At 37.6% G+C, this 13,138-nt stretch overlaps 1 protein-coding gene across 1 annotated transcript; it reads right to left on the reverse strand.

Annotated features, from left to right (window-relative positions):
- Positions 1 to 2,838: 2,838 nt before the first annotated feature.
- On the reverse strand, positions 2,839 to 10,574 carry LOC141249574 (uncharacterized). Its single transcript, XM_073669684.1, is given in 7 exon segments — positions 2,839 to 3,435; positions 4,967 to 5,296; positions 5,298 to 5,400; positions 6,674 to 7,542; positions 7,994 to 8,788; positions 9,102 to 9,319; positions 10,184 to 10,574. Coding segments are annotated over 7 exon segments (3,300 nt in total). The 5' UTR covers positions 10,572 to 10,574.
- Positions 10,575 to 13,138: the final 2,564 nt, after the last annotated feature.

The following is a 13,138-nucleotide window of genomic DNA, read 5'->3' on the forward strand; positions in this document are numbered from 1 at the left end:
TAAGTTCTAATTTTTGCTATAGAGTGAAAGTATTTGTTATTTTGATCATTAAAAGCATGGTGTTTTAATTTAGATCTTCTTTTCCAATAATTGTTGTGAAACTTAAGAAGGGACGAATGTCGCAAAGTATGATTGTTGATTTTATTCTTAAGGTAATTATTCGAGGGATCTTGGAGGAATTGAAGATATAATTCTTGAAGTTTCTTTTCCGAGGATACGAATTGCGTAAAATTATGATTGGTATTTCTTTTAGCCCAGCATTTAGCATAGGATTTTAAGAGCCGCAACTTTTGAGAGAATTTAAACATATATGATCCTTTAATGGAGTACTTCCAAACTTTGGAGACCAGGGCTTCAAAAGATTTATAATCTGACCAATCTTGTTCATATCTAAAAGGGAGCTTAATAGTTGTGGATTTGTTACCCAACGAAAAGGTGATTAGACGGTGATCCGATGAGGAAAACGGATGATGCTTGACCATATTATCATTAGAAAAGGAGGTAAGAGAAGCGTGAATAAGAACACGATCCAAACGTTCATATATATTGTGGTCAAGTTGTCTAGTTTTTTCTCCAGGTGAAGGGAAAACCTTCAAATTTAGTGTCAGTTAATCCAAGATCAGTAATAAGGTCATTTAAACGATTAAAGTTTCTCGAAAAAGGATCAAAACCTCCTAATTTATCCAGAGGGGAGAGAATGTCATTGAAATCCCCCATTAACAAAGAAGGAAGGTGAAGATCCATAATTTCGTTTTGACAAAATGCCAGTAATCATTTTTTAGGTGATCTTTCGAGGGAGCATAGAGGAAAACCATAATAAAGTTAAGATTATTAAGATTGCAATGCAGGAAAATCGTATTGTTAATCGATTTATGTTTAGTGATAGTACGAGTGGTGCAAGAGTTTTTAATAAGTACCCATAACCACCTTTGGTTCCTTCGGCAGGGCACGAAAAGCATTTATCAAAACCTAATCTCTTAATTTCATCAGTATTTGGTTTATCCATAGTTTTGGTTTCTGAAAGGCTAAGTATGTCTAGTCTATTAAGCTTTTGAATATATTTGATTTCGAGAGCGAAAGTAGGTCGATTAATACCTCTAACATTCCAATAACCTATATTCATAAAATAATAATTGTGAAGCCTACTACAGACTTGTTAGTGTTACACAACTTAATTTCGGGCCCAATGTCTGATATCAAAAAGAAAGCCCACCAAGGCCCTTTTGTAAGAAGAGCACAATGGACATTCAAAAATCGCGAAGTAGAGATATTTTCATACTTGAATGTCAAAATTAAATTGAGTTTTTTTAAGGTCTGAGTTTCAATAACCCCATCGTCCAAAATCAGCCAAGAAGCCCATAAAGGCCCTTCAGAAATCGGAAAATGGGGGATATTAAAATAATTTGAACTAAAATTGAATCCTGCAAAATAAATTTTGAAGCATACATTCATCTGACGGGTTCTATAATGACAGTTAATAGTCGAGGTATATAAAAGATTGTCAAGATCAATTCTGCCAATAATTTGCAAAGAGCAAAATGAAAACACCTGCAAATTCCAAGGCGCTTCATAAGTTGTATATTTACGTTTCAAATTTTCATGGCTTTCGCCTAGTAACAATTGGCTTTCGCCTACAAACATATGGGTTTCCCCAGAAAAAGAAAGACAATAACAAAGATGAACCGACAACTGATCATAAAGCAAGAGCAAGTAGTTGGAATTAGAATGTCTAATACAATACTAATGACAACTGACAGAGCTTATACTAACTTCAAGGAAGTATGGAGAAGAACAAAAACAAAGGAGAGACCAACTTACCTGCGGGGTGAAACCACACTGAAGAGGAAGGCATGATAAATACTGGCTATGGGGAACGGGAGCAGGCGAGTGTCGAAAGGATCGGAACAAAAATAGAGGTTGCGCCTGAGCACCACAGAGCCCGAGCGAGGCTGGATCCGTCAGAGAAAGGGCCACCCAGAAGCAAAGGGGAACGCCACCAAGATCCGGAGAAGACCACCAGTCGCCAACGACGACGACAAGGGAGCAAACCCCGAGGGAAAACATCCGACTGCAGCCAGGCGAAAGCGCAGACGACCACCACTGAAAACTAATCGGAGAAAGCGAGGAGGCTGGGTCAGCAAGGGAGAGGAGAGGAGGAGCTGCGCCAGGCGGAGGCCAGCTGGGACGGCACCGGAAAACAGGAGAAACGGCCAGAGAAACCGCGAGGGACGCCGTCATTGACGGAGCCGGAGAAGAGGGGGAAGGGCGCTGGAGCTGCCATCTAAAGGAGGAAACAGGGAAGGAGAACTCAATCGGACAGCAGACCGCCGGAAAATCAAGGAAGAAGGGAAGATTTGTGTGGCGACTGATATGGGTGGTTCTGATATTAGGGTTTGGAAGGGAGAATTTCAAAGGGAGAGTTTCCATCTTCCCCTCAATGACTTAAAAGTTAAATACTTCTACAATTGGCAAATCCGTATTTCTATAGTGACTAAATGGGTGCAATCTTGGCGACTGTGTTGACTACTATTACCGCTTTTCCTATTTTAAATGACGATTTCCCGAGGAGATTGTATGCAATGCTTTCATATATCCCACATGACGTCAAAAATAGTACCTCAACATAAAATAAAAATAAAAAAAGCAGATCGAATGAAGCAAGATGATTATTCTGCAATAGTAAGATACTCCTTCCAGTACATACGCTGGGATACAGGTAAGTCCAGCTTCAACATAAAAACAGTCCACCTCCAACAGACATCAAGTCACGCCAATTAACCGTATCATCTCGCAAGTCAAGTTCTAGTTATAACCACCAACTATATAGCAAACACAACCTTACCTGAAATACACGGAAACCTGCGGAATATCAACATCCTCCCCATCATCATCTTCACAAGCCACAACCACATCGAAATGCTTCCTATACGCCGGCAAATCTGCTTTCGCCACGTCCCTAACAAGATCCACCATCTTCCTATCCATCCTCTCCTTATGCCTGGGGAACATACTATTATACAGCAAGCAACTCCCATACGAGATGCTGTAAGCACTCAGCCCTTTAGCCTGCAGCCAATCGAGTAGCTCTCTCAAAGTGGGGTCGTCTTTGAGTATCCACCTGTCCCACACAGTCCACTTCATGTCCTGGTGCTTAGTCTCCTTCGGTGGGACCGGCTCCGCCATTGAGTAGAGAGGGAGCGCCAGGTTCACGAAGGTGTTTCTGTAGTCCTCCACCTTGTGTCCCCCGTCTACCACCTTGTACAGCTCCAGGCAGACGAGGCCCGTTGCTAAAGCCGTTGCTGTCGCGATTGCCGGGATGATTCTTCCCGCGATGAACTTCGCCTTCAGTTTGTCTACTTCTGGGATTCCGTAGTTTCTGGCTCTCATGTTCGCTAGCCCCGCTATCATGTCCATGTGATAGTTCGTGTCATCGTCCTACACATCAATAACTAGAAACAGTTCATATATTGATTTGAGTTTTAGCTTTAAATATTACAGATTTTTTTACATTTCTGTTAAGCAGCTGTAAAAATACCCAAAAGGCAAACATAGTGCAATAAGAGGGTAACAAGTGGCATGAGAGAAAAGGTAGTAGATGAAAGTTTAAATTATTTTTATATTCAGCAATATTCAATAGTAAATAAAGTGAAAAATGCTAAAAAAAACATTGAAATAAATAAAAGTAGGATGAGGTTTTTTCTGCGGATTGAAAATGAAAAAAATATTAACAAAATTGCTAAGAAACTTACCATTGCATAGCACTAGGAAAGTTGCAGGAGCACGCGCATACTCTTTTCAATTGATATTAAGAAGCTAATTTACATACTGACTCTCTACTAATACTTAAAAACTGAAATCTGAATATAGTGGTCTTTAGCAGTAGCAATAGAATAAGGATCCAGTGAAAACAGTCCTTATGGTGTGAAGTGCGAACTTTCTCGGGTACGCATATAACACGCTAATGTTCACATCTAAAGAGATAAAAAAATCACCCAGAAAACGTAAAAGAAAATAAAAATAACAGTTCACCATTAATTACAAAAATGCCACCGCGTGGATTCATTAAAAAACCCATCTTTTAATCTCAGCCCTCCATTTTCTAATCTAATGGCTCAACATGCTTCGCACTTCACACCATAAGGATTGTTTTCACCGGAACTCACCTCGTAGCAATAACCCAATATTTCAAGACTGGTAATGGCTGCTAGAACTAAACCCATTACTCTTCTTGAAAGAAGCCAACCCGTCACTTAGATAATTAAGGTTTAAATTAATAATACTTTAGAATACTAGAAATTGTAGGGATGAGCATTGGTCCAAACCCGGACCGGACTGAATTCGCAAATTTCATGGACCGAAGACCGGACCGAAAATATTAGTCCGGTCCATGTTTGGACCGAATCAGATTGAAACTATAATTTTATTTACAATTTCTAATAAATAAATAAAATTTATTCTTTATGATATATTTTGTTTATATATATAGAATTATATCATTCATAAGCTAATTTGAGATATTAAAAAATATTAATAACCTATATATATAACCTTATATAATTAATATTACATATTTTTTATTTTATTCTTTAAAATATCGGCCGGTCCGGAACGGACCAAACCAATTTTTGGACCGGACCGGACCCGAAATATGTAAAATCTCGGACCGGTCTGGTCCAGTCCATTTTTTCGGTCCGGACCGATTTATGCTCATCCTAAGAAATTGACTCCTAATTTAATTAACAGGAAATACAAAGTAAATGCCGAATATATAAAATAGCTAAGCTGGCTTTGCTGAAATCGTATCACATTATTATGTAAATGCAGTTGCAAACGAGACTTGAGCATTTTGATTACATATCATAAGAATAAATTCAAGTAGAGGCATGGCAAATTAACTTCTCCAACCAAATAAAATGTTCGAAGCAATTTTGCATGAAGGAAAGCATATGAGAGTGAGATGACTAACCTTTTCAAATTGGACAGGGTTCATCTTGAAACCTTGAGGCAGTTTTTTGTGACAGTCCTCCAACCTAGTAATCAACTGCTCAATAACTGCAGAATCATCAATAGAAGCAGCTGAGAGGCTAGTTGCTTTTTCATCAGTAACAATCTTTGCATCCTTCTTTGGAACGAAATCAGGGACAATCACTTTGTTAACAGCATCAACCAACATTCGTGGAGACTTAATCCAGTCTGGCCTTGGAATACCAAATGTCTCCGCCCGCAGTATTGCTGCTGCCAAGACATACTGAAGGTGGCTGGCATCATTAACTGAGAACTGCAGTGGACGCGGGAAAACGTTTGGGGGCAGACCAGAATGGAGCTCCAGTACTAGTCACAGCATCCTCTGGGAAGGTGAATGTCAACTGCTTTACACGATCAGCAAAGTAGTCTTCGAACCTGCATAAAAAAACAGCAACTAATTATCAGCTTAGTTACTTACTGATTGCATAAAGGGGTAGTTATGATACTTCAGATTAATAGACTTACAACATCATTCAATAATTACTCAAAAAGAAAATATACTCCCTCCGATACTTTCAACTTGTTATTTTAGCATCATCTTTTATTATACTTTTCATCTCCCAGTTCAATTAAATAGTTATTAGGTTATCAATTTTAGTTTTACACATTTCCCATCCTTTCATGTTAGCATTAAAAGTCTAGCCCAGTGAATCTGGGCGACCCTAGGCAATGAGCCACCCTAGGTGCACCTAGGGTCGCCCAGCCTTATTTCCTGCTGACTGCAGTGATCCTTGTTTTATGGATGTATAGAAATATATAGTCATATAATATAGAAAAACATCATATAGTCATAAACTATAGTTTCAAAAGTAGAACCAATTAAAAAAACATGTCTTAAAGCATCAAGACAATTAAAGCATAAAAAAGTTGGTCAACTTAAATCATAAAAAATAGAATAGGAGTAGTGCGTAGTTTTATAGGGAAAACAAAAAAACAAAAATCTTACCAAAGAATAAGGTAGAATCAACGATTTTATTAAAAAGATAATAAAATATATTACCAAAGAAGAAAATCGAATATCATCATTAAAAACAACAATATCATATATATTTTTGATATTTTTTTAAATTATGGAAACTGGAAAGAGTAGGCGCCTAGGACCAACTAGGCGATGCCCTGACTCAGGCAAGACTAGGCGTCGCTTTTTATTCAGTGGTCTAGTCAATAAAACTTCATAAAATATGCAGAACTCATCGTCTTTTCCAAACTAAAGTAAATGGACATAAAATTATAGCCAATAAAACTACATAGAATATGCATAAGTCATCATCTTTTTTGAAATTAAAGTAAATGGACAATACATGAGTTTTATGAACGAGTTTGAGGAGTAATAACCTTTTCTTGGTATGTACGATGTTTTCTAAAACGGAAATTAAATCGGATCGGAGGGAGTATGTAGTTAATACTTAGTTTGACATATCTATATATATAGAATTCTTAATACTCTGAGGAAAATTCATGTGAGGATATATGGTCAGGTAAGGACTCAAGATGCTAAAGTGGTGTGCACAAACATGATAGATTGAAACACATTGTAGCATAAGAAAACACAGTACAAAAATGTGTGTGCATACACTACAACGTAAGTATAACACACAGCAAGTAAAGAGCATGATAAAACTAGCAGGAACTCAATCTAGATGATTACCTTAAGCGTGCCCAAGTTAAGCAATCTTGGAAGTTTTCGCATCGATCCCTATCAAGGCACTCAAGAACACGTTCCAAAGTATCCCTAGCTTGAGCATCACCAGCATTTCTCATGGAAGAAGTGTATTCACCCGGATTTTCAAGAAAAGCATTTACTTCAGTAGGCGTCTTCTCTAAAAGCCCCTCAAACTCTGACCGAGCCCACGTAAGGCAATGGTCAATGTTATGCGGGAAAGAATGAACTGTACACATTGGAGCCTGTTTTTCAGGCGGATCACGAGATGCTCCATAGTTTTCAGTCAGATGAGGTACAACCATCTGAGTGTTGCATTTCGCACCGAGAGTCCCAGATTCCAAAAGAGGCTTCTGGAAATAGAGACATCTCTGATCAATGTAGAGCCTAGCATTGACATTGTCGAGTGCGTTTATAACTACGTCTAAATTCTCCCAGAAAGTGTCGTCGAAAACATTCTCTGTTTCAGGGCTTGCACGGTTTTGAAGAGCTTGAATGTGGAAATGTGGGTTTATTGATGTGGCGGCTGATGCAGCGACGGTTGACTTTGCCTGACCAATGTTCCAATCTCGAAATAGAAACTGTCTGCTAAGGTTGCTCTTCTCAATCACATCATCATCAGTTATTGTTAACTTTCCATTATCACCACAAGAAACTCCCATAAGAGCTAGGTTCTTAAGAAACTCACACCCGAGAGCACCAGCTCCTACCATGAATACTTTCGAATCCTGGAGTTTCTTTTGTAGCTTTGATCCAAAAACAGAGATTTGTGCATCGTATCTACTGTTTAATGGTTTAAGGTCATCTGGATTCAGGGGTTCAGTGGGAAGTGACTCCACTGAATCGAAGTAGAAAAACTGTGCACAATCACATCGCATAAAAATGTATAATTAGGTCATAGGAAATGAAAGTCCCCAGCAAGATGAGGAAAAAATGTGGACAAAAGGAACGCATCATACTCATCATGGTAGACTGACACTACAAAAAAAATCTGGGTTTCTGACCATGTAACAAAATATAGATGCAAACCCAGCTTCTTTCCATAAAGGTTGAAAGCTTAAATAGCCTTTTCTTGGGTCACAATAGGTATTCTTTAACGATTTTTAGGGCATAGGGTTTAGAGTCTTGTAATAGAAAGTTGTAATTACATATGGTAATTGAGGTTTAACTATTTTGTTGTGATGGGGTAATTGATTCCCTTTCTAGGATTTAGTTTCTTTATTAAGTATGCTTATCATGTACCCTAAGAAAACCCGTTCTTTTAATTACAAAGACAAGGACACACGGTACTGAGCTAAATTAGCTTACCTGGAACAAAGGATGGAACTTCCCAGAGCAGGCTTTCATGACTTCTTGACCAACAATTCCACCAAACATAGCAGCCATAGGACTTAAAACAGCCTTTGCACCATAAGCAAAGTGGCGAAGTATGTTTTGGTCAAGTTCTTCAATTTTCCCCTCTGCAGAGCTATCATTAATACGGCTGGCAATAGAAATCAATTTCTGGGCATCATCCTCTGATCCAGACACAGGGAAACGACCCAACTCTGCCTTGAAACTATCCAGTGCTTGAAAGGCCAAATGCAGCAGAGGTGGACGATCAAACTTAGAGAAGTCACTGAGAAGAAAATCACCAGGGTCATTGATTGCCTCTCTCAGTGGCTTAAAATTCAATTCTTTGGACTGCTTTACTTGGGTAACAATACCACCTCCCTCATATGCTCCATAGTTTGTCGTATCCTCATCCAAGGTGAAAGAATAGGGCCTTGCACTCTTTATCTTCCTTGGTTTCCCATCATTTAATTCAGTCATTCCACGAACTTCAGAAAATATAACAAGATCTCCATCTTGAAACTCAATCCTCTCGTCATCCACACACCCAATAAGAGCTGGATTGTCATTGCTGATCGATGCTACTATGCCTGTATTTGGTTCATTACCATCAACATCTATAACAGTGAACTGAGGGCCGAAATCACAGAAGACACTGCCGAAAAGGCCACAAACTTCAGCTTTTATGAAAGCAATTGGAGGTTGGTGATAGTGACAGTATTCATCAAATTCAATTGCTTTCTCTAAGCTGCTATCTGTGAACACAACAGCCTGCAACGAAAATATTACAGATTACTCCACTATAATGATATGAAATTAATATAAATGAAATCTGAATATCAGTTGAACGAAAAATTCTGATAATTCAAACATTTGAAGCAATTTGTCAGGAAACGATATCAAAGCCTCATTCACGTGATAATGACATGGAAACATGATACTCATGAAATTTTGAGCCAACGAGCAACTTGAGCACAAGCTTATAGAAAGTATGATTAAAAAATAGAACTTAAGGTTGTTTAGTAGAAATCCAGAAAGCAATAAAGAGACCATTTTAGAATGATCGAAGCTCCTGTCATAGTACCTGAAATTGTGAGAGGTTTTCTTTTGTCAATGCTGTAGTCAAGGTATCGACAATAACTGCATTGTTGAGTTCTTGCAGCTTTTGCACTGAAGCAAGGGCGCGGTTCTTTCCAACGTCATCCTCCGATAATAGGAAATTACTAGACAAGTCCCACAGCTCCACAAGTCCTTCATCATGCAACGTGACCGACTTCACACCAGCAAGTATAAGATTTTTTGCTGGAATAATATTATACGATATTAATGTAAGTAATCAAATGGCCATTTTAACTTCAAAAATAGCTTATTAGTACACATAGGATATCATAAATGTAGTAGGAAAAAGTTTTTGTTGCAAGAGAATGACAAAACATGTTCAGCTCAGCAAACAGCAATTTAAACTGCCTCCCCTTTATTCTGCTGTCAACAAGAGAATGACAAAACATGTTCCGATCAGTCTTGTTCAAAAAAGAATAATTTCACTCAATGGCTTAGTTGAATGATCTGCCTCCCCTTTATTGTGCTGTCAACAAGAGAAATTCCTTTTGTGGTAAAAGGGGTAGAATCATCAAGTGGTACTGACACCCTAGCTTAGATTTATGTTTATGAAGCAAGGCAGATAAATTGGGCCTCTCTAAAGTTCATAGTGTGTAGTACGAATGAAAAGCCTGGATTTATTTAGTAGCAAAACTAGCATTATAGGCTGAACTCAATGAAATATGGACGAGTGCAAGGAAGAAGACCCTAGTACTAATGAGCTGATAAGAATGTATCAACATTTCCAGCATAGAGTCATATGTAACTAGGATGTAGGAACTAATAAAATGAGTAGAAACAATGTTCTTCACAAAGTTCTGGCTGACGCTTATATTGGACAAAACGATGAATTGGCCAAACATCCAACGTTCTCTAATTGGAAGGGAAACATGCAATGTTCTGAAAAGACTCCACCAAAAAACTGCATCGCTTCTATACTTTCTCAATAGTGATCTCCAGTACAGCTTTGTAGAAAACCAAACCATGAGATATTAATTATATTACTAATACAATACACAAATCTGAATCAATTAAGAAGCGCTAACAAAATACAAAAGAAAACATTACCGATTTCAGCACCAAGTCCTTGCAAACCAGAAACAAGAACGTTGGAAGCGAATAGCTTCCGCATAGTCTCACGACCATACACCGCGAGCTGGCGGCTGTGAAGATCCTCATCAATATCAGCTGAACTACCGTTGGCTCCATCACAGGACCTCATGATTGGCAAATCAGATTGCGTTCCACTACCGTTCTCCGTAGTGCTCTGCTCCTTACCAGCGCCCGTCGCAGCCGCGGTAGTAGTAGCGGTCGTCGGTGCTTCGGTTGAGGCGCAGGTAGCGGAGATCGAACGAGGCTTCTTGAAAACGGTGACGCTGTGGGAGACCTCGACTACCTCCTCCTCGTCGACTTCCTCAACGGCCTGTCCACCGATAGGTCTCTTTCTAGGAAGCATATAGTGAACTGAGCTGCGAATTTTTAGACGAAACTCCATTAGAGGAGATCCAAAAAATAATAACGAAAAAATAACCAGAATCGAACAAAAACTTGGAAAGAAAACGAGGCGAAGAGAAACGCACCTTGTTGCTCATATATGTCGACGATCGTGGCTCGAAGATGAAGGATAAGCTTGGAGATGGAGGAAGGTATGCTGGTTACGGAAGGGAAGAATCTGAACAAACCTGGAGCGGCAAGAGAATGAGAACGGGGGAGAGGAATTTTGTTGTGGGGGCAAGCGGCTGACGAGATGAGTTTAGGTTTCTGCTATTTTGAGGGGGGTAAATACGTCAATCGCCACGAGAGTACATTGCACATTTCATGTAAGAAACTTGCGTTCTCGCATTTTGTTTATGCTTACATAGTGAATGCAAAACCTCACATTTTCTTGTTTTGAGATGCTGCTATACATAGTAAGGGTTTGAGTGGGTGTCGATTATGAATCAATTGAGCCAACAAAGTGATCACTGTCCGAGCCAGATTTTACCTCGGCAAAAGTTGCTTACACCGAAACTATATAAGTTTTGGGTCTTTCCTTTCTAACAAGCTTCTCATATTCATTAGTAGCTAGCGGTTTCTTCTTGCCACATGTGAGCTGTAAGACTCATTACCTACAGAAACTGGTAATCCGAGGTGTGTTACTTCCTCGGATTATCTCTCCGACAATCTAGTCGATCAGTACTTGGCAGATTTCAAAGATATTTAAATCGATCTTAACAAGTGTAAGTTTGTATATCGTGATGGGTGTGACATCTTATTTAAGAAGAGCAATGGGCTTACCTCTTTACATATATAACACATGATAGGGCATAGTTTGACTATTAAATAATAGACCAAAGCCTTAGATTTCCATCTGGGTGGTTTTGAGCTTTTTGGAGGGTATTTCGGGAGGTCAACACCTCTCTCGTAGAGCAAATATCTTCCTTCAGGATTTGGATTTGTCGGCACGTCTCTGGGCAGTTAGGGGTGGCAGGATAATAACTATGAGTTCGCATATTGACTTCGCCTCCGTGGTGTAGTCTTGAGTTCGGGAACACCTGCAATACCGAGTTTAAAGGAGGACGTTCTTTGGATTTGGCTCTCCAATGCTTAGTTCAATAAGGCTCCAAAACAGAGGGATACAACAATACACGTAAAAATAAATGTGAGGGGAAGTGAAAACAAGAGAATAAAGGCTCGCGGGGTGCGAGTGACTTCGAGAAGGCTTGATTCGGCTCCTAGTGAGACAGAATCATATGATGTGATAAAAAGAGGGAAGAGGGCTCTTAATTTACCTAAAACTAGCTTATTTCCCGTGCCATGCACGAGATAGTTTTATCAAATTTATATTAATTTTTATACATATCTAATGTCATTTACAATTTTATACATATCTAAGATCTTGGTAAGAATAGTAATAGTTATTCTTATCTATATTATAGATTAATTAGCTTTTATATACCAAAGCATTTTTTAAAAAGTTATCACGGACTCACCGAAACTCAAGTCACCCATGAAATTTTTCATGAAATTTGAATCTATATTGGAGACTGATTGCCCAAATTCGTCATAGGTCATAATGATATGTGCAACACAGTTACTACGTAGATCGAATTTTGATCATTTAGATTCCAAATAGATTCTTAATCACAATAATATAGTTCATTATTTAAAACCAGATCATAAAATACATATTGTATTGTTTTATTTTTAGTCAAATTCTACATTTAGAATAGTAATTAATATAAAATTAAAAAATAATCTATGTTTTGAAAAGAGATTGATTAATATTCTAATTATTAAGTAAGTTTAGAAAAATCATCTAAATTTAATGATTAATTAGATTAAATTTTAAATACCTTATCCATTTGTTCCTAAAATATGTGAGTTAATTAAAAAATAGAATAATAGAACCAATAGGAAAAGAAGAGATAATAGTAGATCAAATGAGAAAATTATACTTAAGAAAATATTAGCTAAAATTAAGAAGAGAGTTTAAATGGGGCTAGCTTTTATACTGATTTTTATACATATCTAATGTCACTTGCAATTTTATACATATCTAAGATTTTGGTAAGAATAGTAATAGTTACTCTTATCTATATTATAGATTATTATCTTTTCTATACCAAATCATTTTTAAAAGTTTCCATGGACTCACTGAAATTCAAGTCACCAATGAAATTTTGCATGAAATTTGAATCCATATTGGAGACTGATTGCCCAAATTCGATGTAGGTCGTAATGATATGTGCAACACAATTTCTCTGTAGATCGAATTTTGATCATTTAGATTTCGAATAGATTCTTAATCGCAATGATATATTTCATTATTTAAAAATAGGTCATAGAATACATATTGTATTGTTTTATTTTAGTCAAAATTCTACATTTAACATAGTAATTAATTTAAAAGTAAAAAAAAATCTATGTTTTGAAAAGAGATTGATTAATCTTCTAATTATTAAGTAAGTTTAGAAGAATAATCTAAATTTAATGATTAATTAGATTAAATTTTAAATACCTTATCAATTTGTTCCTAAAATA

This window comes from Phyllobates terribilis, unplaced genomic scaffold (assembly GCF_046119375.1).
Source record: "Phyllobates terribilis strain yellow unplaced genomic scaffold, ASM4611937v1 Scaffold_4775__1_contigs__length_57273, whole genome shotgun sequence".
NCBI lineage: Eukaryota > Metazoa > Chordata > Amphibia > Anura > Dendrobatidae > Phyllobates > Phyllobates terribilis.